The 27,238-nt window shown below is 45.1% G+C and overlaps 1 protein-coding gene across 1 annotated transcript in view; it reads right to left on the bottom strand.

Annotated features, from left to right (window-relative positions):
- Positions 1-27,238, bottom strand: part of SPAG6 (sperm associated antigen 6) — a 71,789-nt gene that overhangs the window by 37,005 nt on the left and 7,546 nt on the right. The window contains exon 3 of the mRNA XM_084860478.1: positions 451-617. Within this exon, the coding sequence (XP_084716604.1) occupies positions 451-617 (167 nt within the window). The remainder of the gene's footprint in view (positions 1-450; positions 618-27,238) is intronic.

The following is a 27,238-nucleotide window of genomic DNA, read 5'->3' as shown; positions in this document are numbered from 1 at the left end:
TTTGCTATCCAGGCATCAATACATTTGATATTACAAGGCTATCGTTTTCTAGACTCTCATGTGTTGTGGACAGGAGTTTAGTTTATGTGCGTTTTACAGACAGATGTTAACGACGGCTTCTAGCTAATTACTGGTAGAGTAGTTCTGATTATTTCATTTATAAAGCAGCCTTCTCCATACCATCATTTCATTAAACAGTTCAGGAAATAAAATTACCAGTAATATACTTCAGCTAATGAAGTAAGAATAATATCATTTTTTGAAAGAGAGTCATTAAATCACAATTATGGATACCTTCTATCAAGAGAGATCAATGCGCTTACCATGTGTGGTGCAGTGATGGCAACGCATGAATCTAAAGACTCTTATTAAATATCTAATTAAGACAGAAGATTTTAACCCCATTTGGCAGAGAGAAAAGGCTTGTTTAAGAAAATAAAAGTTTCTTACATTCTGTTCAGCCAATGAGTACACGAGCTGTGGAAGAATATCTCCCTTAACTACAGCTTCTGCCAGGTCATCGTTATAATTGGCAAGTCTCCCAAGGGCCAAAGCAGCTGTCTGTTGAATATTTGGAACCACATCCAATAGAAGCGGCCTCAGCAGAGCCATTACACCTGAGTTATGAGAAAGGAGAAGGGAAAACCCCACACAGTAATTAGAGAAACAACTCAAATGCTACTTTTAAAAGAGAAAAACAAACCACATCAAATGCTAACGTTCAGGAAGTCTGCAAGCAAAGCTAAGCTGTGTGTGTGATCCAGAAGAGCCATGTCTGGCTGTTGAAGGAGCATACATTTTACCAAGCCAATAAACGCAATAGTTGTATCATCCCAAATATAAATATGAAAAAGGCTAAGCAAACAAATAATAATCAATAAAACAAGTGGTCGTGCATGTGTGTGCATATGCGTGTTTGAACCAAACACCTTTTTGAAAGGAAAAATCTCCACGTGGCTTCTAAAGCCTCCTAAGGTCAAGCAGAACCAGGCTGCTGCCCCACTATGGCTACCCTACTCCGAACTCCAGTAGATGGTACTTGCCTTGAAGGAGCCTTGAGTGTGGCTTCTCAGGCATGGAGATGCATGGGTTTCTAGCCCTCATGATTGTGAAAGGGCTTGTGGGTAGTGCTGGCATCTCTCAGAAGCCAGAGAGAGGAGCTGAGCAGGATGTCCTGTGGTCACAGATTCATTGCCTGCAAAGCTTCTTGCCCCTTCCCGTGGTTAGCAAGGAAGAGTAAAGGAGAGCAGTAATCATCAACTAGAAATACTGTTTTATGCTGTTAAACTACAGCATTTCCTGTGGTAGTTTACAGTGATATTATATTAATGTGGCCTGTTGATATTGTACCAATGTGGCCAACCAAGCATAAGGGACTCTTTGGTGGTGTTCCTGAGTCTTGTGTCACTTTCAAAGTATCATGTAAATTCAAAATTCTGCTACCCTAACTCCACAGATGTATGTCCCTTCATCAGGGGGAGGGAGGGGGGCGAGTGTCAGGATCCCATCCAGCTCCTAGACCCTGGAGAAATCTCTTTGGAGGAAGAGGCTTGAAACTCCACGGAGAACCCTCTCCAAGTGAAGATCAGGAAGAATCTGCAGTAGCCCAAAGACTGCATGAAGAGCCCCATCTCAGGGATGCCTTGCCTGGCCCTCCAATAACCCCTCTGAACCCATCCTGAGCCCAGCCTTGATCCCCAATTCTCCCCCTTTGTCCCCTAGCTCTCAAGAGTGAAGTTGCTGTTGGACCTGGTGGGAAGCCCAGAGTTGCCAGCAGAGCACCCGTTTGGCTACCAGAAGGCTCTGTCACGAGCAGCCTATTCAGAAGGAGGGAGACAACAGAAAAGGTGGAAGACAACAGAAGAAGCCAATGTGGCTTCACAAAAAGCTTAGGGATGACCTGAAAACAAAAAAGGACACATATAGGAAGTGGAAAGAAGGCCAAGTAACAAAGGAAGAGTACAGGCAGGTAGCACAGAATTGCAGGGATGGCATCAGGAAGGCTAAAGCTGAGAATGAGCTGAGGTTAGCAAGGGATACTAAAAGCAACAAAAAAGCTTTCTTCAGCTACATGCATAGTAAAAGGCAGAGGAAAGAAATGGTTGTTCAGCTATTAAATAAGGATGGCAAAATGATAACAGATGACAAAGAAAAGGCAGAGGTGCTCAATTCCTACTTTGGCTCAGTCTTCTCCCAAAAGAGGGTCTATGACCCCCCTGGCAAAGGCGAAGTACGGGCTGAAGGGGCAGGATTGCAGCTTGAGATCGATAGGCATATGGTCAAGGAACACCTAATTCCTTTGAATGAGTTCAAATCTCCAGGGCCAAATGAACTGCATCCTACAGTAATAAAGGAACTGGCAGAAGAACTCTCAGAGCCACTGTCTATTCTCTTTGAGAAATCATGGAGGACAGGGGAAGTGCCAGATGACTGGAGGAGGGCTAACGTTGTCTCTATCTTCAAAAAGGGTAACAAGGAGGAACCTGGGAACTACAGACCAGTCAGTCTGACATCAATCCCTGGGAAAATTCTGGAGCAGATCATAAAGCAATCCATCTGGAAGCACCTTGAAAACAATGCCGTGATTACTCGAAGCCAACATGGATTTGTCAAGAACAAGTCCTGCTAGACAAATCTGATCTCATTTTTTGATCAAGTAACCTCCCTTGTAGACCGTGGGAATGCTGTAGACATCATATACCTCGACTTCAGCAAAGCTCTCGACAAAGTGCCCCATGATTTCCTGATGAGCAAACTAGCTCAAAGTGGGCTAGATGAAACAACAATCCGGTGGATCCACAGTTGGTTACAGAATCGGACTCAAAGAGTGCTTATCAATGGGACCTTCTCAAACTGGGGAGAGGTAACGAGTGGGGTACCGCAAGGTTCAGTCTTGGGTCCAGTGCTCTTCAACATTTTTATTAATGACTTGGAGGAGGAGGTGCAGGGAATGCTGATCACATTTGCAGATGACACAAAATTGGGCGGGATAGCTAATACTTTGGAAGACAGAAACAAAATTCAAAGTGATCTGGATAGACTGGAGCGCTGGGCAGAAAACAACAGAATGACATTTAATAGGGATAAATGCCAAGTTCTGCACCTAGGAGAAAGAAACCAAATGCACAGTTACAAGATGGGGGATACATGGCTCAACAACACTACAAGTGAGAAGGATCTTGGAATTGTTGTCGATCACAAGCTGAATATGAGCCAACAATGTGATGTGGCTGAAAAAAAGGCCAATGCTATTTTGGGCTGCATTAATAGAAGCATAGCTTCCAAATCCCGGGAAGTACTAGTTCCCCTCTACTCAGCACTGGTTAGGCCTCATCTGCAGTACTGTGTCCAGTTCTGGGCACCACACTTTAAGAAGGATGCAGACAAACTGGAGAGGGTTTAGAGGAGGGCAACAAAGATTATCAGGGGAATGGAAACAAGGCCCTATGAAGAGAGACTGAAAGAACTGGGCATGTTTAGCCTTGAGAAGACAAGACTGAGGGGAGAGATGATAGCGCTCTTCAAGTACTTGAAAGGTTGTCACAGAGAAGAAGGCCAAGATCTCTTCTTGATCATTCCAGAGTGCAGGACACGGAATAATGGGCTCAAGTTACAGGAAGCCAGATTCCAGCTGAACATCAGGAAAAACTTCCTGAGTGTTAGAGCAATACGACAATGGAAGCAATTACCTAGGGAGGTGGTGGGCTCTCCCACACTGGAGGCATTCAAGACGAGGCTGGACAGCCATCTGTCAGGGATGCTCTGACTTGGATTCCTGCATTGAGCAGGGGGTTGGACTCGATGGCCTTGTAGGCCCCTTCCAACCCTACTATTCTATGATTCTATGAGAAGATCCAGTTGCAAGCAATGACCCAGCTGAGGACCAGGAAGAGAAGCCACTGGCTATGCATATATAAGGCTGTCAGTCTCCTCTGGGTCTTTGCTGGGTTAACACTTCCCTTTCAGGGTCATTCATGCTCAAGCTCCAAAGCTCTCTAGCTCAGCTCCTGCTACAGTTTCCTCTCCCAGTGTGGGTCGTGCACAGTGGGGTGGGAGGAATCACTACCCCCATGTGCTGCTTTTTTGTCCCAGCAACAATTTTAACCAATCCAACTCTTAAGAAAGCTTTCTTAACATGATTTTAGTTTAGGTACATTTGCCATTAGTGAGTTAGAGGTGTTAAGGGAAGGAGCCGTCTCCTTTATCTCACCGTTCCCAAACAGCTTAATCATAGTAACATATTCCTGTGCTGTTCCATTGTGAGGAACACAAATCTTTTCATGGCTCCTTCCATAAAATGGCTGATGCCTGGTTCAGGCTCCTACAAGTAGACTGATGATGGTTAACACCATAACTAACAGAATGGGGGAGGGGTAGGGGGTGGGATAAACAAAAAGAAAATACATGCAAATGTGCTTAATTTGCATACTTTATAATGCTCACAGGATTCTGTTTTTCACAAATATGGAGTACCTTGGCACACAATTTTTTCTTTTTCGTAAGTACAGAATACACATAGCTCTGAATAAACCATTAAAAATAAACACAACCTATGCCAAGTTCTTCAAAGCCAGCAAAGCTTCCAGCTACATTTTAGCCAATAAAAACACTTTTTCAACATAAACACACATGACATTCTGCTTTTAGTTCAATGGCCAGTGATTCATTTCTAGAAAGTTGCGACAGATCTAATCTCTTCCTGTAAGTTGCATTCTGGGACATAAGAAACCTGTCATCCCCTAATGTGGTTTGGGCTACTCATGGTGAGAAGAAGGCATGCAAATCTGATTCCGACATGCAACCTGCCATGTGTTCCTTCCTCACTTTCAATTCCTATCTCAAAAAGATAGAGAAATGACAGCATATTAAGGGTTTCCTAACCATGTGCCCCAAGTGACATAGGTAGCATGGGGCAATGGCATAGGACAGCCTTCCCCAACCTGGTGCCCTCCACATGTGCGGAACTACAATTGCCATCATCCCCAACCAGCATGGGCAATGCTGGCTGAGATGATGGGAGTTAAACTTCAACTTATCTGGAAGCTGACACAGAGTCAGGCTGGCAGTCTTGCCTGCAGTTTCTGCGCTGCATTGTTGCCTATGCTCTTCACCCATCCTTGGTACCAACGGGACGGGCCAAGTATGCAGTAGACTAGAGGCAAAACCACACCAGCGCACTGTAGTGTAGGGGTGGGCAGAAAGTAGACCTCCAGATGTTTTGGACTTCAACTCCCAACATTCTTGACCATTGGCCATGCTGGCAGGGGCTTCTGGGAGCTAAAGTCCCCAAACGTCTGGAGATCTACCTTCTGGCCACCCTTGCTGTAGTGTACACTACAGTGGCACTATGTTAGGGCCAACAATGGTACTATTTTAGCGCCAAACTAGATACAAGGTTAAATGTGTCTTTCCATTTCATGTGCAAGTTTGGGGGTGAGTTGATAATGATCAGGTGTGGAGGGGAAATTTAACCTTTTCCTCCCCTGCTGTGGTCCCGAGGAAAATCCTTCCCCTGAAACTGGAATTGCTTTGGAGAGAAACCTTCCCTCAGCTCTAAAACTGGGGATTTCCCTCCAAAGCAAGTATCAGCTCCAGAGGAGGGATATTCTCCAAGACCACAGCAGGGAAAGAAAGGCTACATTCCCCTTCTGTGTCTGTTGCAATCCAATAATAACCAGCCCTTACCCTCAGCTGATGCTATCTGATTTTTTAGAAGACCTGGCCGTTAAATGCAAAAACTGATTTAATGTCACGACAACTAGTTTGGCCCTTAAATCTCATGCTTGGAGAGGCACACATGCAAAAAAAGACTGGCCACCACTGAACAAAAGTCACTGTGTTGACATGGCCCTCATTACACTGCTTCTGCATGGAAGGGAAAAGTCTGGACATTGATTAGGTCAGGCCTGATAGGCTGAATAAGTAGCTGAATTATTTCCCACAGTCATGTTAGTTGCTTCCCACTGTGAATGTCAGCTGCCTCAGCAAAGAATCTGAAAAAGCTGCACATTACCCAATGGAAATCTGTTTCCACTGGGTACACTACACCTACCTGGAATCTGCCTGGGTCAGCTCCCTGCCCTTAGCCCGCTGGCGGGCTGCAGCTGCTGCCACATGCAAGAGTCAGCTCTTTGGCACACTGCTGCAAATGTCAATTTACAGGTGTTTGCAGTGGCGTCTAGCAAAGCTTAATCCTGCCTGTGGCTCCACACAACCAGCTGGCTATGGATAGGGAGCTGCCATGTAGGAATTTCTATCATCAAGTTCGTGTAAAATCAGTTTGAGTGGGTAGATTTCTCTCCTCTGAGAGACCGCCCTTGGATGCGCTCTGTTACTGACTGGCAGCCTCCATTATCAATCAGCAAGCTGCTCATCCTCCCCCAAAATCACTATCTTTGAGTTACAGCGGTAAGATTTAAAATGCTCAAAGGCAGAAAGAACTAGTCTAAAACAGTGGGGGCTCAGGGCTCCGATGTCTGTGGAGCAGTGAATCCGCTCCAGGTTTCAGTCAGAACAAATCAGAATTCTAAAGGAGCTCTCCAAGGTGTGGAGCTCCTTTAGAGTTCTGACTGGAACCCAGAGTGGATTCACCGCCCCACTGACATCGGAGCCACCAGATTCCACTGGTCTAAAATCATGGGCGGGGGTGGAGGGGAATTAGAAAATTCCTGACCTCAAGATACTATTGTACATCGGGGGTGGACAGACTTGATGCTTGCAGGACCTACTTTGTTGTTTACTAGAACCCTGAGATCCACGAATGAAAGACCAGTACAAAACATATACACTCTTAGTATTAAAGAATTCTGAGCCGAGGAATTTCTTCTGAGTACCAGAACTGAATGCTCACAGTCCTTCCACACAAAAACCCACTCCTGGTTACCCCCAAGCTCCCTTCGTTTCAGCAGTATATTTTAGGGTGGGAGGAGAGTAATTTTGTTGCTGCTCTTAAACCATTGAGTCAGAAATCCCTGATGATTTACTGCAAATCAACCAGAGAGCTACCAGTAGATCCAAATCTACTTTCTGACCACTCCTGTTCTACATAGTCTCTGAGGGGTAGAACCGGTTTTACCCGAGAGGAGTGGCATACCCCCATAGTCATTTCTGTCATTTCCCATGCTGCTCCAGTAACGTGAGGAAAGATAGTTCCCTTCACATGTGGGAAGGGTCAACACCATGGTAATGTCCCATGCCAGTATTGCATTTTTCTGGGAATTGGAAACAGTGTTCCATGTGAATTAATGACATAATCCTATGCATGTCTACTCAGATGCAAGTCCCACTGAATTCAATGGAGCTTACTCCTAGGTAACTTTGCACAGGATTGCAGCCTTACTGTATTAGTGTACATAGCATTAATATACTTAAGGCACAACCCTATGCATGTTTAGACAGAAAAAAGTCCTACAATCCCCAGCCAGGCTGGGGCATGCTAGGAGTTGTAGGACTTTTTCTGTCTAAACATGCATAGGATTGCGCCCTTGACATACTAGCAGAGCAATGTGGGATGGAGTCACAGTAACCACACTGTTCCCATAGTGTAAGAATTGCCTCTTAAAAACATTGTGTATCAACAGTGTTGGTGCTGTGATAGTTTACTGTAATGCAAAAAAGAAAAAGGGGGGAAAAAAACCATACAAATCAAACTCTTCCCCAGAAGAATCTTATTTTAAGCATTTCTACCCCACCCTGCAACAAAAAATTCCCAAGACAGTTTGTAATAAAATAGGTAATACGAATTTAACAGAAACTACAACAACCTCAAAATTCTGTAGAGGAAAAAGACAACCACAACATTCAGCAAAAAAAAAAAAGTGGGGAGGGGAACAGAGACGTTCTAAGGACACATTTGCATCACATGCACAAGATCGCACCCTTATATTCCATGATAACTAATCTGGAATGATCACCTCCAGCTTGTCCTCATAATCATTATCACAGATAAGAAATTCACATTTCACTCATCTGTATGCAATGAAAGGTTGAGAAAAATAATCTTTTTACCAACTTCGCCCTAAGTTTGACAGGGTGATTAAAGGCAATTAATCTGCATTAAACAATCTGAATATGAGCCCTCCAATTTACCTTAGCCATCTTGTGGCTACCACCGCACAATAACCTAGTTTACTCAACCACAATGGACCATGAGTTACTTGGCAGTTTATGATAAGTTACAGGAAACCAAAGTAAAAGGACTTTGCCCAAAGCAAACACATCAGTGGGCTTAGGTAGGGAGCACTATACCCTAAACAAAGGTTGTCACTGTCAACTGTTTGGGGATGTTCCCAGTGCACCTTGACACAAGTTAGATTTGTTTTCACATTATAATTTCAATTTTCTAAAGAAAAGAAATGCTAAGCTTCTGGACCTCAGTATTACATAAAATGGTATGCAAACAGAAGCAGTTCAAGCTTCCAAAACAAAATACAATTTTAAAAACAGCAACTTACAATGTAATGAACATTTTCAAAACATGATTGCAACTTCCTTCATTATCTCACAGTAGGTGTCTGTGATATACAAAATTATTTAAAACTAACAAAAATTATTTCATTGGTTGGACAGACTTAATTAATTTAGGAAACATAAAAAGAGACAGCACTTGCATCATATCACCACGGTGCTTAACAGTATTCTAAAAATAGAAATGCTTTTAAAATGAAGGTTTAATATAGAAACATATGCAAATATATTAATGAAGAAATGCAAACACTCATAAAAAAAATCCATCGTAGGTTCCAAAACTTCAGTGTGTGTCATATATTGGTTTATCAACCCACCAGCATTCTTTGATGGAATTATGTCATCACATTATGCTACATAAGAAACTACTTATCTGGGGGATAATCTGTGTAATCTATTGCCCTTCAGGTAGTGATTATAAGGAAACCTCAGTGATTCTTGTTTATTTATATACTTAATTACAGTAGCTCCCACATCATTTGTGCTGAGTCAAAGCTAGACAATGGTAGGAATATAGGAAGCTGTCTTACACTGAGTCAGACCCTTGGTCCATCTAGCCCAGTACTGTCAATGCTGACTAGCAGTGGCTCTCCAAGGTTTCAGGCAGGACTTCTTCAGAACCCTATCTGGAGATGCTGGGGACTGAACCTGCTGCATGCAAAGCAGGTGCTCTACCAATGTACAGTCAGTCTCTCTACAAAAGATTCAGTGATGCAGCGTTCAGGCAGTGTGCTCTGTAGCTAAGTGAAACTGACCAGGGAGACTACCCAAATTACTCAGCAGCAGCCTTCCCCACTTTCTGCTAAGTGTATTTCTGATATAAAAATCCCTATCAATCAGAGGAAAATAAGTCATATGCATGAAAGGAACAAATGCAAATACAAACTTGAAAGCTAGGTGCATATCAAGCGCCATGGTATTCGCATATGAAATTATGAATGTAGAGAAAGAAATCTTTCTCCCTCTGTCATAATACTGGAATTTGGGGTGACACGATGAAGATGATTTGCAATAGATTCAGACAACAGAAAATACTTCTTCACGCTAAGCATAATTAATTTATGGCATTCACTACTCCAAGATGTGATGATGGCCATTTGCTTAAACAGCTTTTTGAAAGGATTAAACAAACTCCTGGGATTAGATCTAGATTTACACTGGGTGAACTGCGCTGACTGAAGTGGACTTCCTCACTCCCTCTTTCACAGACAACTCTCCAGCCTCCTGAAAATCCCACATGGAGTTAGGAGACCCTGCTGAATGGGGTGAGCTGTGATGTGGAAGGGGGACGGCAATCCCCCAAAACTGGACAGAGGGACCTTCCACAAGCAAAGCCCTTCCTTTTATGGAAGGCAGAACCTGGATCCAAGCCTTGGAGTTTCCTTACCAGCAACTATTAGCATTGGTAGCTAAACAAGATCTCCATTTACAGAGGCAGAATCTCTCCGAACACCAGATGAGAACTAAGAACTAAGAATGAAGACTACCTTCATGCCCCATTTGTAAACATCTGGCTAGCTACTACTGGAAACAGAATACTGGACTGCTTCAGTGGACCTTGGGTCTGAGCCAGCAAGGTAATTCTTACATTCTTCAATTTTGCAGTCCACAAAACAATTAAAATAGAATTTTTGCAATTTGTAACTAATCCCATCGCATTGGCTGAATCAAATTAAATCATGGTGATTGGTTTGTGGATGAGGCTCAAGTGAATGTAGTTTGTGGGCATAAATGGTGCTTTGATGTGATGCTTCATCCTTCCCACTGATGACAAGCTCTGAAATCCTTCTGGTAATCTGCACCCACTGGCTGTATCCCAGCTGCACTTTCAATCCATCAGATTTCCAAGTCAAGGATATATGGACCTGTTCAATCCAATGCATGTAGAGGGGCTTGGAATCGTGACTGCCGACCCCTCAATTACCATGTGTTGGACATCGCATTTGCACAGGGGCTCATGAGTATAGATCCAAACCATATGTTTGATACACTCCATTTTGTGATGTATAGCACATATGGTTGGGCCCTACACATATAGAGTGCTAGGCAACTAGAACCCTACATAAATGTGATATCCAACACACAGACAGTGGATATGGGGTGTGCATATACAATTCTGATCTTCTCTCTATGCCTTTGATTAACCATACATATAAGATATAAGATTGTGTAGCCCAGTAGTTTCTTCAGTGCCTTCAGCTTGATGGAGCTGAAGGATCAGGAAATAGAGAGGTAGGCCAAAGTACATGGTTTTCAGTACTTGCAAAGTAATTAACTTAGTTCTAAGTACTTTTAGACTATCATCAGACTGATAAACCTAGAGTTATGGTTCTGGGTACTCCACATTACAAGAGTTAAAACCAAAAGGCATAAAACAGGCTTCATTTGCTACCACAAGATGTAGTGATGGCCACCAACTTGGACTGCTTTAAAATGGGATTAGACAACTTCATAGAGGATAAGGCTATCAATGACTACTAGTCCTGATGGCTATATATTACCTCCAGTATCAGGGGCAGCATGCCTCTGAATACCAGCTGCTAGGGATGTACGAGCATTTTGTTTCAGTTTGCAAATAATCAGAACGTGTCCCACTGTCAATCCTGAATGCAAATGCGAACAGGAGTTCATTCTTTGGAAAAAGTTTGTACATTCCTGAACTTGCGATTGCGTTTTAAAAAAAAAAGAGTATTTCTAATGTGCAAATAGAAGTGGGCGTGGCTCTCAGTGATTCCCACTGAATTCTATGGAACAAAGTAAATGGGCTACAAATCTGGGACACAGTTGAGGTGGATCAAAAACTGCTTCTCCCTTCAGATACCAGACTTAGCCCGCACCCCAGTGATGTCCTTGAGTGCACACCGTTACTTTCTCCCCCATAAGTAAACATCTGCCATCCATTCCTATGGAGAAAAGTAAAAAAATGCCACACTTGGGCACCAAACCTGCCTGCCACCTCTGAAACTCAGTGGCCTCAAAACAGGGAGCTGGGTTTGGGGGCATATAGGAGCAAAGGAAGCTTTTTTCTTCATCCCAACTCACAAATGAAGCTTCTGGGTTTCAGAGGGGATTCCTTACCACCTCCTCAGGGCCTGTAGTTTGGGGAATTGGGAAATGGGGAATTGGGGGATGGACAGGTTTCAAAAAGCACTCTTGGGCCTGCCCCATGCAATGTTTTAGATAAGGTCCTTAGCTGATGGATGGGAAGGCAGAGAGAAGTAGAAGAGTGGGATGGAGGGTTATTGAAACTCTCCATTCCCTCCCCCAGTCAAATTTGGAGGGGCCGTTAGATAAACATATGTCCTCAGGAGTATAAAAACCAATTGGTGTTTATGGACTCTAGAGGCACAGGGCTCAGAAAAACTCCTGAAACCAAATGGGGCAGAGAGGGAAAAGTTAGTTTTCAGAGACATGAACTGCAAACCAGGATGCTCCACCTGAAACATGCCAGCAATTGACACTGACTGGCTCACAAGAGATACTTAAAGCAGCATTTTCCACAAGGTCTGGCCACCAGCTGCCTATAATAATGGATATTGAGACCAAACTCCAGGGCTGAAACTGCCAAAAGAATACAGACACTCTTAAAAGGCAATGCCTAAAATATTAAACACAAGAACAGACTTGGTACATAAATCACAGTTGGGCAGAAATAAAAATTTGATGGGCAAATTGTGTGCCAATATCCTAGCAACATTTTCATCTGCTGAAGTGCTTTTCCCTCTCCTCCCTCCACACAACTCCATATGTCTAGACCTTAGGTATGAATTCAGAGCCCAGCATCTGCAATCTTTTGTCAGGCACAGTGGTACCACCTCCAAGAGAAAAAATAAAAAAAAATACATGGGAGGGTGTCATGGTAAAGGTGCTCCTAAACTGAAGTCATCATTCTCCCCCATAGTACATAATGCTTCCCCACAACAGGAGCTGTTGCTCTGAAGGATGCATGAATTACCTTTACCAGTTGTAGGGCACTGAAGTTAGGGCCAGCATCAAGGGCTGGCACAGTGGGGCACCTGCCAAGGGCCCACACCCCAGCAGCGGCCTACTATCTAAAGCCTCCTGGATTTGCTCCCCCTCTTCATTATTGCAACCTGTTTGTTAGTTGCCTCTTGCTCGGCTCTGGCCCAGACCATAGTGGTGGTATGAAGGAGGTGCTGTAGATGCCATTGCCTACTTGCTCACTTTGCTCTCTGTCAAGCAACCAAGTGGTAGCAATGATGAGAAAAAGGATGAGGGAAAATAGCAGCTGATGACACTGGCAGCAAGAAGGTAGCAGAGAGGTTGTGAAAGTATGAAAGATGCACTGGATTGGGCCTTTACTTCCTGAGAGGAACCAGGAAGTGGTTGAGGGCAACAGTCACTGCTTCTGGCCTGAGGAGAGGGAGGCCATTGCCTCTCTCTCAGTGGAAGGCTTTGTTTAAATCAAACCTAGCCTTGTTTGGAAGGCAGCGCATGTGGGGTGCAGTACACCAACTTTGAAACACAGGTGTTGAAACTCTTTCAGCCCAAGGGCCAAATTCCATTTCAGAGAAATTCTCAGGGGCCATTCCAGGGTTGGGCGGGGCCAAAGATAAAAGGGACAGGCCCAAAAATACCAGCATGTTTTAGCTTAAAAGCCCTTACTGCCAATAACTAACCCTTAGGGGAGGCATTTCAAACTTTAGAATGGGGAAAAGTGCACAAAAGCCAGGTAACCACCAAATAATCAGCAGTCAGGGGAATGGGGTGCAGCCATCTGGGGAACCCCTGAGACCCTGCGCCCTGACATAGACTTACTAAGAGAGGGCACCCATTCTAGGTGTCTTGCCCAAGGGCCCTCAAAAACCTGGAGCCAGCACTGACTGAGGAGTTTGGCAAGTGTGACTTCTTTTACTGCAGCACCGGGATGGGAGAAACCAATTCCTGCAGATTTTTTTTTTACTGCCACAAAGTAAAGAAACTGGGCTACTGTTTCCTTCATTTGTTGGCAGCCTTACGCAAACTGAATGACCAAAATTAATTGATTGATTGATTGATTGATTTGATTTATTAGCCGCCCATCTGGCCAGCTACCTGGCCACTCTAGGTGGCATACAATACAAATAACAACATGAAATACAACAAATTTACATAATCAAGAGAACAAAACAACATTGCTCTAAAAAACTAAACAAACAGAACCATCCTAACCCACCCCAAATGCCTGCCTGAACAGCCAGGTTTTCAAAGCCCTTTGGAAGCTCATCAAAAAGGGAGCATAGTGGAGGTCGCTAGCGAGGGAATTCCACAAAGTGGGGGCCACCACAGAAAAGGCCCTCTCCCTAGTCCTCACCAGCCTAGCTATGCTGGCCGATGGGACAGACAGAAGGCCTTCCGAGGCCAATTGTGTTGAGTGGTGTCCCTGGTATTGTTGAAGGCGCTCCTTAAGATAGACTGGGCTGGAACCATATAGGGTTTCAAAGGTCAATGCCAACACCTTGAATTGGGCCCAGAAAACAACTGGTAACCAGTACAACTCCTTCAGCACTGGAGTGATGTGGTCTTGCCAAAGGCTGCCTGTAATCAGACGGGCTGCTGCATTCTGCACCAGCTGCATGAACCATCTTCAAGGGCAGAGGAGACCAGGGCATGAACTACTGATGGGAGCAGGTGGTTAGGGAGGTAGGGCACAGCCACTGTATCCGATGGAGTTGGTACAGTGCTGCCCAGCTCACGGCTGACACCTGAGCCTCCATGGACAGCTGGGAGTCTAAAATGACCCCCAGGCTGTGGACCTGGTCCTTCAGGAGCAGCCCCACCCCACTGAACACCAAGTCAACCTCCCCCAACCTCCCCTTGTCTCCCACAAAAAGTACTTTGGTTTTGTCGGGGTTCAGTTTCAACTTAGTCCTTTCCATCCAGCCACTCACCGACTCCAGACGCTTGGACATGGTTTCTATAGCCACCCTTGGCGAGGATTTAAATGAGAGATAAAGTTGCGTGTCATCCACATATTGGTGACATTGCACCCCAGACCTCCTGATGATATCCCTCAGTGGCTTCACTTAGATGTTAAATAGCATCAGGGAGAGAATACAACCTTGTGGCACCCCACAATTGAGCAGTCAAGGATCTAAACTCTCCTCCCTCAGAGCTACCCTCTGGTACCCGCCAGACAGGAAGGAATGGAACCACCGTAATACAGTGTCCCCTATGCCCAACCCCTCCAGGCGGTCCAGGAGGATACCATGGTCGACAGTATCATAAGCTGCTGAGAGATCGAGGAGAACAAGGACGGTGCATTTGCCCCTATCCAGAGCCCTTCCCATATCAAGCGACCAAGGCCTTTTCTGTCCCATCCCCAGGCCTGAAGCCCGATTGAAATGGATCCAGATAATCGGCTTCTTCCAAGTGTGCCTGCAACTGCAACGCCATCACCCTCTCAATCACCTTGCCCCAAAACGGCAGATTCGAGAGCAGGCAAAAGTTGTTCAAGTCTTGGGGATCCAAGGAGGGCTTCTTTAACCGCCTCCTTGAGGGCTGATGGCATTACTCCCTCCTCAAGGGAGGCATTCACCACTGCCTTGATCCCCTTCCTGAGTCTCTCCTTGCAGCGCATAATGAGCCAAGATGGGCAAGGACTGAGTTAGCGTGTGGTCAGCCTTAAAGATGAAAGCACCTTGTCCACTTCCTCAGAAGGAAGAAGGTGGAACCGATCCCACACAACCAGTCTGCCACTGGCCGCCCCTCGTTCACTAACTGTATTCACAGCGCACGGAATAGCACTCCTGATCCTGTCTATTTTATCTGCAAAGTGCTTTGCAAACTCATCACAGGAGGCCTTACGGTGCTCCATTGGTTCCAGAACAACTGGACTGACCAGGTTCCGGACCACTTGGAACAGCCTCCTGGGATGGCACTCTGCGGATGCAATAGAGGCAGTATAAAAATCCTTTTTTGCTGCTCATATCGCCATGTGGTAGGCTGAAGCTACAGCTCTAACCCATGTCCGACTGTTTTTGGAGCGAGATTTCCTCCACCGGTGCTCTAGGTCTCTCACCTCCTGCTTCAGAGCTCCCAACTGTGGGGTGAACCATGGTGCAGCCTGAGCTCTGTTCAGGGGGAGAGGGTGTTTCAGAGCCACTCGGTCTAATGCCCTGGTGATTGCAGCATTCCAGCCATCCACCAGGGTCTTGACCAAGTGGCTGTTTGCGTGCTTCAAAGAATCCCCAAGCACAGTCAGGAAACCATTTGGATCCATAAGATGCCTTGGGCGGACCAACGTAATGGGTCCTCCACCCCTGCGGAGGGGTTGTGGAACCAAGAAGTCCAACGCCATGAGGGAGTGATCTGACCATGACAAGTGGGTGGTGGATATACCCCTGATTTCCAGATCACTCCCCACCTCTCCGGAAACAAACACAAGCTCTAATGCATGACCGGCTACATGGGTGGGTCCAGCTGGAATAGCGTGCAGCTCCCAGGAAGTCATGGTCTCCATGAATTCCCGAGGTGCCCCCATGAGGGTGGCCTCTGAATGTACATTGAACACCAACAAGTTAGGGGACTGCACATGCACATCAGAGACCACCTCGGCCTGGGAGTCTGTCATGCAGTGGGGTGGACAGTACACAAGCAGAAACCCCAGACTGCCCTTCAGGCCCAACCTCCAATACATGCAGTCAGCAACCCTGGTCTCCTGAAGAGGGAGTCTGGTGAGGACCAAGGACTTCCGGTAGATAACAGCCACTTCCACTCCCTGACCCCGCCAGCCCTCGGCTGCTGTGCTTACGAAAATCCAGCCGGGCAAATGGCCGCAAGAGTGGGAGCAGAGGCCTCATCTAGCCAGGTCTCCACAATACATGCCAGGTCTGCACCCTCATCCAGGATCATGTCATAGATGAGAGATGTTTTATGGGCAATGGACCTGGCATTACACAGCAGCAGACAAAGGCCAGAGGATAGAGTCAGGCATCCCCCAGCCATCCTTCGACTCTGGACAGGCCTGGAACAGGGGACAGATATTACCTTTCTCTCCCCTGTTCCCCTTAACTCGCATGGCCTGCCCCTAGTGCTCCACCATCATCTGCCGCCCAGCCTTTGTATCTGCCGGCCACCCTCAGCCCCCGGAACTCCCCCCACTGTCTCTGCCAGGTGGTCACATGCTTCCCTCGCTTCTGCCTATCAGGTGGGCACCCCATCCCTAAAATCACAAACACAACCCCAAAGCCCACCACCCACCAACAATTTTTAAAAGCTACAACCCAGGCCCTCTGCTCCCTTGTGGCTCCCCTAAGTGGGTCACCCAAGTCATAAGCCTTTGGGGGTCGACCGAAAGCTGCGTGTTCTTTCTAGCAGGGAGGGGTGGGGCGAGCTCCCTGCAGCTCCTCCCTCTCTGGCCGATGTGTAGGACCAGGTTGGCTTCTCCCTTGTGATGATGTTCTTCACAGGAGGCAGGAGGTGCAGCCTCCCAGAATTGATCCCAAAAGGTTTTATCAGTGCCCAGATTTCAAGTGGGTGGGGACAGACTGCCTCCTCTTTTGTGGTGCCCTTAAGCTACTGGTTTTAGAAGAGTGACATGATTTGGCTAAAACTGGGGGAGCCAGGGAGCAGAATCAAAAACACTGAAGAGTCTTGTGGCACATTAAAGATTAACACATTTATTCTGTCATAAGCTTCTATGGACACTGTCCACTTAATCAGATGTGTGAAGTGTTAACCGCAAATTGATAAAGATTTATATTCACATGCTTGGGTGGGAGATATAAACTGTGTTGTCAAAAGGAAATGAAATGCAAAAAGCACAGACAAAGAGTGGAATGTGGATTTCATTAAAGGCCCCTACTTTTTCTCCTATAATTCAAGCACTGGCTTTTATCCAGGGTGGTTCTTCTGCCACAATGATAGTGTGGCTGAGGGCTGCCCCATACTGGGGATCTACCCCTGGTGACTTACCCAAGCCCAAGACTAAACACTGGGGGAAGGTTGCTCTTATTTCTTTATCTGTTACATTTATAGCCCCCCCCTTTTTCTCCAAGGAGCCCAAGGCAGTGTACATGATCGTCCTCTTCTCCATTTTATCCTCACAACAACCCCGTGAGGTGGGTTAGGCTAAGAGTCAGTGACTGGCCCAAAGTCACCCAGTGAGCTTCATGGCCAACTGGGGACTACAACCCGGATCTCCCAAGTCCCGCTCCAACAGTTTAAGCACTATACCACACTGGCTCTCTTAATTGCCATGATAAAAGCAGCATTGGGGTTATTTTAATTCCTGTATTGTATTTCAGGATGTTAACTGGTATTTTATTTCAAGATTTGAATTTCAGTTTTACTGTTGTTACCTATCTCTATTAGATACCTATTACCTACACCTCTGAGGATGAATGAGCAAAACATCCAGAGAGGTAGACTGAAAGACAAAGATAAACCTACCAATTTTCACCAGTCCTCTTCCTTCTGTAACATGGGATCCAAAGCCCATAGAGGCCTCTGTAGGAGTTCCCATTTACTTTAAAAGTACAGAGATCTGCCTGTGCACAGCAACAGGAGGCAACTTGGGCTGTTCTATTTTTAAATTCAGTTATGCTTTTAGTACCATATATCTGTTATCACAACTGTCAACTGTTACTGAAGAGCGAGAGAGAATCCACAGCAGGATCCAAGATTAGCATCCTGAGAAATGTAGCGGAGAAGGCAATTGCATATGCAGTGCAATTTTGAAAATAATAGAATTCCTCTGAATACTATAAATATGCTGATATCTTCCCCAAAGTGTCACCATCAGCACTAGGGATGAAGTCATGACCTAGCTTCCACACCAAAAACCACCTGTACTCTTGTGCTGGGATCCCTATATGTGATCACCAGCACATCATACCCACAATTTTAAAAATTCAGAGGGAAGCCTGGATTCCTATAGAGACAAAATTGCACCATTCACATACAAGATGGTAGCATCAGCTGGCTTGGGGGAAGCCCAAGGTTTGCAGATATACAAAAAAATATATAGGGAAAAAAAAACCTTTGGAACCCCTCTTCCAAATAGCCCAATGAGGACTGAGCATGCTCAGTAGCCATGGAATGCTGACTGACTACTGCGGGGAAGTACACTGGAAAACCAAATGGAAGTAGAAACAGAATGGAATATCATGGAGAAAGGCATGGCAGGCTGGCTGGCTGGAATGTGAAACAAAAGCACTCCACGCTGCAGCATTTTGTTGCAGGTCCCACTTATTAATGCTAAAGCAAAAAAATAAACAAATCAGCAGTTTATATTAGAATTGGGGTTTATGCCACCACACAAAGCACACTTAGGCTGCATACAGGTATAGCTATCTAAAGGAGCCTTTTTCTGTTGTGGGGTAAGCTCTGCTTCCCCTTGCCTTTGCTCCTGCAAAGACATACATGCCTGGGTCCATGGATTTCTACCATACTTTGGCCAGACTTTCCCCCCCTGCTAGGACAGGTGCCTGGCATGCTTTTCTGATTACATGTTTATTCAGCACCTCTTCTTAAATCCAATCTGGGTGGTTTTTCAAACCTTGAACTGCTGCTTCAGGAAGGGGAAAGAGGAAATAGATTTATGACTGTCAGAAGGGCCGGCCAGTCAGAACTCTGCACAATCAGCTTTTACTGGATGAACTTTTTACTGGATGAACTTTTACTCAGTTGCTCCTGAGCTCAGTTCTCTAGGAAGATGGCATGTCTCTCCAAAACAGGGTAACTGCAGTGAGCTCACCTCTCCTGTATACGGATTTACTCAGAACTACATTCAACTCAATTTATTCCCCTATAAGTGGGTTCTTCTGAACGTGAGATAGGAAAGAGACTTTCTGCCAACTGTATAAACCGGGTGTGGGGAACCTGTCCACAGGACCTCCCTGACTGGCCTAGAGCCCCTCTCCACACACCCCCAACAGTTTGGCTTGAAAAAAGCTTTCCGTTGGCGCCAATGGAAGATTTTTATTAAGGCTTATTGCTTTTCAGGACAGCAATTGGGGGGGGGGGGTTGCAGCTGGAGAAGGTTGGCCCCAATGAGACGCTTTTTTTCAAGCCTAGCTACTGCTTGTGTATGTGTGTGTTTGATAACATGCATGAATGGAATTTGTATGTGCCTTTGAGCCCATCCACTTTTGGCTTTGGTCCCACCCACCACTGGCATGTTGTCTCTTGGAGATTATCCATGAGGGAATGTGCCCCTCAGAGTGAAAAAGGTTCCCCACCCTGGTATACGCCATCATCATTTCAACATGACTTCATTAGCTTTTTGTCTCATACACTCAATACATACGTTTATTACATTTATATCCCACCCGCCCGCCGCTTCTTCCAAGGAACTCAAGGCAACATGCATAGTTCTTTCCACTCGTCGTACCCTCCCTGGCCCAACATCTCCCAGTGTTTATTCAGAAGCAAGTTCGACTGAGTTCAATGAAGCTTGCTCTCAAGTATGTGTGCACAGGACTGAAGCCCAACATCTGCATAAATCCAAGCCCAAGAGCCATATCCAACTAGTGTACAGATAAAGCTCTTAAAAATATTTTTGTTTTTGAAAATTTCTCTTTCTTCGGCTATTTTGAATGTAATGGTCAACTAAACTATGCTCATGTAAAGAAAAAGTCTTTGGGCCATGGACATTTGTGTGTCACTCAAACCCCCGGGAGCCCAGGCCTCACAGCAGGAGTAAGCAATGTGGCTGTAAAGGACTGCTGATATTAAGCTCACCTTCCTGTGGCCGAGCTGTCAAGGGTGTTGCACTAGGATTTTGCAGGCTGCCGTGCAAGGCATGTCCAACCCTTATCTAGCTTCCCTCCTTCATCTCCTCCCAATTTCCCTGCTTCACTCTGTGTTTGTTATACTCCCCTTATCATACTCCTTATCATGCTAAGATCATACTCCCCTTATACAAATCTGTAGTACGACCACACTTAGAATACTGTGTACAGTTCTGGTCACTGCACCTGAAAAAGGATATTGCGGAGTTGGGGAAAAAAGTGCAGAAAAGGGCATCTAAATGATCAGGGGGCTGCACCACCTCCTCTGTGAGGAAACATTACAATAGCTGTGATTGTTTAGCTTAGAAAATATGGCAGTTAAGGGGAGACATGAGGTATACAGAATTATGCATGATGTGGAGAAAGTGGCTAGGGAGACATTTTTCTTGCTCTCTCATAATATTAGAACCCAGGCTCATCCCATGAAGCTGATTGCTTGGTGTTTCAGGATAAAAGGAAGTACTTCTTCACACAGCACATTGGTAAACTATGGAATTCACCTCCACAAGTTGTACTGATGGCAACCAACTTGGATGGCTTTAAATGGGGATTGGGCAAGTTCATAGAGGATAAGGCATTGATAGTAGCTATCAATGGCTACTAGTCCTGATGTCTATACGCTACCTCCAGTTTCAGAGGCAGTATGACTATGTACACCAGTTGAGGGGAACATGGGCAGGAGGGTGCTGTTGCACTCATTTCCTGCTTGTAAGCTTTCCACAGGCAGCTGGTTGGCCACTGTGTGAACAGAATGTTGGACTAGAGGGACCCTTGATCTGATCCGGCATGGCTCTTGTTATGGTCTTATTTTCTTTTGGTTAGTTAGGATCCAAGGAGAGGCACCTGTTTCACTGACCTCCACTCCAAATTCTGTTTTTGCAATGGCATTCTGCACCGTGTAGAGCCCAGGGATTCCTAGATGTGGCTCAGTCTGCCATCAGTCCACCATCACTGCCTATACCACCAGCCTTAGTCTGCGTGGGATTGAAGGCCACTGTACGCATGGTGGTTTTCTACCCTGTGTGGCATGGTTACCCCATTGTGAATTTGGGACCAGAGGCCCTGAGAGTCAATGTAGCCACTGCCCTCTGTGAATTTCCATGAAATGTGACCAACCAGGAAATGAAACCATTTGCTTTCGCCTTCCTCTGAAACAGGTCAATATACCCACTCTAACGTCAATATACCCACTCTGACTTTATTGAACTCTCTTTCTCTATCACTTTCTTATTCACTCAAAGGGATGTATCCAATGTTAGTCTAATTTAATCCCCGTTCATTTCAGTGGCATGGTTCACATGATCATCACAGGCTAAACAAGCCACAGTGGTGGCTTGTTTAAGCCACGGTGCATGTCAGGCTGTGGTGTAGTGGAGCCAGGGCTCCCAGGGACCCAGCACCAGCACTTTTTTATTAGCAGGGATGCTGCTATCATCTGCCACCCCCATTAGAAGCCCCTGTTCCCTTGCTGCAATCCTCACAGTAGCTGGGGGAGTATGAGTTTTCCCAGCAATAATACATTGTTCCCTGTTGTAATGCAAAGTATTTTGGGATGATTTGGTCTTGAATGGGCAATTAAGACTCATTAGCTTTACCAAAGACCTGCTCCTAGTGTGGATGAAAACTTCTAGAACTGGTTTGTTGAGATGGATCAATCCAGGTGCCTAAATTTTGGGATTCTCTTTGGAAGTGTGGCTATTGGGACAGTCATGCTGAGCCCCTGAACTTCAAAATTTACCACTACACCACTGGTGCCATCTGCCTAATTGCCCACCCAGATGTGGCCTGTCATGTCACCCAAATCTGGGCAGCATGGCTTATTTGATGGGGAACAACTATCAAATAATACCATGGCCTGTTGTTGTGTTATTTTAGGGATGTTTCCCCCTCCAACAAGTCTGGGTTTGGATGACATGACAAGCCACGGCAGGGCAGGTGATTATGCAAATCATGCCCAGCATGCACCACAGCATAGCTTACAATAATCATGTGAATTGGGTCAATGGGTTTATTCTAAGCAGGACTAATATTGGATACAACCCAAAATCGATCTATTCTGCCTCTTGCATGGCCAACCCCGTGCCATTGAAAAGTGACTTTTCCCTGCTGTGCTTTGGCCTCCAAGTAACACTTTGCCATTTCTTTAATGCCCTCCCCACACCTTACTTAGCAAACCCTATGTCGCTGCCTCAGTCTTCCTTCAGTCTATCATTATCATTAGGAATTGTCTGACGATCCAATACTAGAGTTGGTGTACTGATCAGCGATCCCTTTGTGTAAAGCATTTGTGGCAAAATAAATCTTGTATGTTTCAAGTTTAAACTTTTGGTCTTCCTGAGATAATTTCCCACTGTAATCTAGAACAGTTCATAATCCATTGGGTGCACACCACGCCTCTGCCCAAGATTCTAGGATTTCTACATCTGTCGACTAAACATATATGGATGCACGTTTGCATACACATGCAATCGAAGACAAGCAGTAACAACTTAAATCAATACTGTGGATTAAAATGTGTGCGAAAATCTGTTTTACATACATCACTGTAGATTTATATAACTTTAAATATAAATACTGCTAAGATGCTTTTAAATATATATATACACATTTTAAAAACCTCTTCTCAGAATGCAGTCCTTGTTTTGAGCAACTTTGATGCAAATCTGTTAGCTTGAGGGAGTGGGGATTATTAAAAAAAACTTTAAAAATATCTTATCGCAATGGTAAACAATCCACTGGATAGTTGCTTGTGTTCTTAAAAAAAAACACCACACAGACGTAATTATCTCCTATTAAAAATGCTTTTAAAAAAATATGTTTTCATAGTAGAAGGAGCCAATCACAGGTTTGGGGTGGTTTTTTAGTGCTATATACTTTCATCCCAGTCTTGGTTTTCATTTATACACAGCATAACACATTTGTCTGTGTAGCTGGCCACACAACTGTGAACAGTCTGCATGTAACCACACAACTGTGAACAGTCTGCATGTAACGGCAATCGCTGAATTGTGTGGTCCACGCGGGAGCGCGTGCACTGCCTCATGATTGGTGGAAGCGGCAAGCAGATTCATGATCCAAATTTGCTGCTGCTGCTAACCCAACAGATTTTCTACTACTCCTAAAATAAGTGTAGTATGTGCAAATTAGGGCCTTCTTGGCCAAACCTACCATCTGATATCAAGCTGCCTTTTGGAGTATATGAAACCAATATAAAGCAGGGTACCGCAGGGCTCAGTCCTGGGCCCAGTGCTCTTCATCATTTTTATTAATGACTTGGAGGAGGAGGTGCAGGGAATGCTGATCACATTTGCAGATGACACAAAATTGGGTGGGATAGCTTTGGAAGACAGAAACAAAATTCAAAGTGATCTTGATAGGCTGGAGGGCTGGGCAGAAAGCAACAGAATGAAATGTAATAGGGATAAATGCCAAGTTCTGCACCTAGGAAAAACAAACCAAATGCATAGTTACAAGATGGGGGATACGTGGCTCAACAATACTACAAGCGAGAAGGATCTTGGAATTGTTGTCGATCACAAGCTGAACATGAGCCAACAATGTGATGTGGCAGCAAAAAAGGCAAATGCTCTTTTGGGCTGCATTAATAGAAGCATAGCTTCCAAATCCCGGGAAGTACTAGTTCCCCTCTACTCAGCACTGGTTAGGCCTCATCTGCAGTACTGTATCCAGTTCTGGGCACCACACTTTAAGAAGGATGCAGACAAACTGGAGAGGTTTCAGAGGAGGGCAACAAAGATGATCAGGGGACTGGAAACAAAGCCCTATGAAGAGAGACTGAAAGAACTGGGCATGTTTAGCCTTGAGAAGACAAGACTGAGGGGAGAGATGATAGCGCTCTTCAAGTACTTGAATGGTTGTCACAGAGAGGAAGGCCAGGATCTCCTCAATCATCCCAGAGTGCAGGACACGGAATAATGGGCTCAAGTTACAGGAAGCCAGATTCCGGCTGAACATCAGGAAAAACTTCCTGACTGTTAGAGCAATACAACAATGGGACCCATTACCAAGGGAGGTGGTGGGCTCTCCCACACTGGAGGCACTCAAGACGAGGCTGGACAGCCATCTGTCAGGGATGCTCTGACTTGGATTCCTGCACTGCGTGGGGGGTTGGACTCGATGGCCTTGTAGGCCCCTTCCAACCCTACTATTGTATGATTCTATATGATTCTATGAAACCTATTTTCTATTTTGGTTAATTACAGTTTGTTGTATGTCCTTTTTTAAAGGGATTGTTCTTGACATAAAGCAGGGGTAAGTTAGCTGGTGCTCTCCAGATGTTTTGGACTACAATTCCCAGCAGCTCCAGCCAGCATGGCCAATGGCCAGGGATTATGGGAGTCACCATCAAAAACATCTGGAGGGCATCAGGTTGCCCACCCCTGCCTTAAAGAGATCTCACTTCTTCCATGCTACATCTTCGTAAATCATGCTTGCATAACTTGTGACCACCACCATGCCACCATGGACTGCCGCCACCATGCCAAACTCAGTCCATCAGCCACGTATTGCAGCCTTCTCAGTACTTGACCACCCCTTGTTTTTGCAGACTGTGCTGTGTAGAAATACTTCCTTTTATCTGTCCTGAAACTCCCATCAATCAGCTTCATGGGATGACCCTGGGTTCTAGTATTTTAAGAGAGGGAGAAAAATGTCTCCTATCCACATTCTCCACACCATGCACAATCTTGAAGACCTCTATCATGTCTCCCTTTACCCTCCTTTTTTCCAAGCTAAACAATCCCAGCTGTGGGAATCTTCTCTCATAGGGGAGATGCTCCAGCCCCTTGATCATTTTACTTGTCCTTTTCTGTACTTTTTCCAGCTCTACAATATCCTTTTTTAGGTGTGGTCACCAGAACTGCACACAGTATCCCAAGTGTGGCCACACCATAGACTTCTATGAAGGCAATATCATACTGGCAGTTTTATTCTCAATTCCTTTTCTAATTATGCCTAACATGGAGTTTGCCTTTTTTTTTACAGCAGCTGCACAGTGGGTTGACATTTTCATTGAGCAGTCCACCACAACCCCAAGATCTCTTTCTTGGTTGGTCGCTGCTAGCTCAGATCCCATCGGGCTATATTTGAAGTTGGGATTTGTTGCCATAACATGAATCACTTCATACTTGCTTACATTTGACATTTAGATGCCCATTCTTCCAGTTTGGAGAGATCCTTTTGGAGCTCTTTACAATCCCTTTTCGTTTTAACCACCCTAAATAATTTGGTGTCATCCACAAACTTGGCCACTTCACTGCTCACTCCTAATTCCAGATCATTTATGAACAGGTTGGAGAGCACTGGTGGTAATACAGATCCCTGTGGGACCCCACTATTTACTTCCCTCCATTGGGAGAATTTACCATTTATTTCTATTCTCTGCTTTCTGTTCTTTAACCAGTTACTGATCCATAAGAGGCCCTTTCCTCTTATTCCATGACTGCTAAGTTTGCTCAGGAGTCTTTGGTGAGGGACTTTCTCAAAAGCCTTTTGGAAGTCCAGGTAAACAGTGTCTACTGGGTCACCCTGGTCTACATGTTCACTGACACTCCCAAAGAACTCTAAAAGGTTAGTGAGACAGGACTTACTTTTGTGGAAGCCGTGTTGATTCTTTTTCAGCAGGGCTTGTCCTTCTATATGCTTACTAATTTTATCTTTAATAATGCCTTCAACCAATTTACCAATTTTAGTATAGAGGCTGATCTTAGGGACATGTTGCATATTTTGATTAGAAGATCAGCATTTTCATATTTGAGTTCTTTGAGAACTCTAGGATGGATGCCATCTGGGCCCCATGATTTATTTGCTTTCAATTTATCAACAAGGTTGAGGACTTCATCTTTTGTCACCACTATTTGCCTCAGTTCCTCAGACTCCCTTCCTGAAAACATCTGTTCAGGCACAGGAATCTGTCCTATATCTTCTGCAGTAAAGACGGATGAAAAGAATTCATTCAGCTTCTTTGCACTGTCCTTGTACTCCTTCAGTACTCCTTTAACTTCATTGTCATCCAATGGTCCAACTGCCTCCCTAGTTGGTTTTCTGCTTCTGATATATTTAAAGAATTCTTTATTGTGGGCCTTGATATTGTTAGCGATATGCTCTTCAAAATGCTTTTTTTGCATCTCTTATTGTCAGTTTGCATTGCCTTTGTGCAAGCTTGTGTACCCTTTTGCTTTCCTCACCTGGGCAAGACTTCCATTTTCTGAAGGAAGCTCTCTTTTCTCTAAAAGCTCCCTTAACACTGCTTGTTAACCATGCTGGCGACCTCTTGGCCTTGGTGCTACCTTGCCTAACCTGTGGTATACATTTTAGCTGGGCTTCTATTATTGTGGTTTTGAGTAATCTCCAAGCATTTTGAAGGGATTTAATCCTCTTGACCCCACCCCTTTTAAATTCCTTTTCACCAGTTCCATCATTTTAGGACACAATCCTATGTCCTATAGGCCACCTCCGAACTTGGAGGTGACTGCCTATCCAATGCAGGGCAGGAGAAGCACAGAGGAGATTGTTCCCTTGGTGTTTCTCCTGCCCTGCATTTGCAGCTTGACAGCTGATTCAGCTGTCTAGCCATGGGAAGGTAGAGCAGGGGAGGAGGCTGCCAGACAACACATAGGATGAGTCATACCAGCACTTCTGCCTTCCCCACCCTGGAACGCCCTCTGGAATGCCCTGTTTTGGTTGCTCCATGCTCTTCTTCCGAGCGGGGAGCATGGGGCCATTCCACACTGCCTGTGAGGCAGCGAAGAAGGGGGGGGAAGGTCGGTTCTCCGGGAGCCGACCTTGGAGCATGGCCTCCGAGGTCAGTTCCCGGAAAACCACATATCCTATGGCCATCTAGCTCCTGACTAGCGGCCATAAGATTGCTCCCTTAGAGAAGTTTCATCTTTTGAAGTTAAATGTGAGTGTTTTGGACTTCCTGGACAATTTTCCACTTTAATATATATTAAATCTGATAGCACTGTGGTCACTGTTTCCAATTGGTTCAACAACACTTTCTGATAAAAGCTCATTTT

This window comes from Heloderma suspectum, chromosome 5 (genome assembly GCF_057233095.1).
Source record: "Heloderma suspectum isolate Gila_16-S chromosome 5, 16-S_ref, whole genome shotgun sequence".
Lineage (NCBI taxonomy): Eukaryota > Metazoa > Chordata > Lepidosauria > Squamata > Helodermatidae > Heloderma > Heloderma suspectum.
This window is presented reverse-complemented; position numbering and strand designations above follow the sequence as displayed.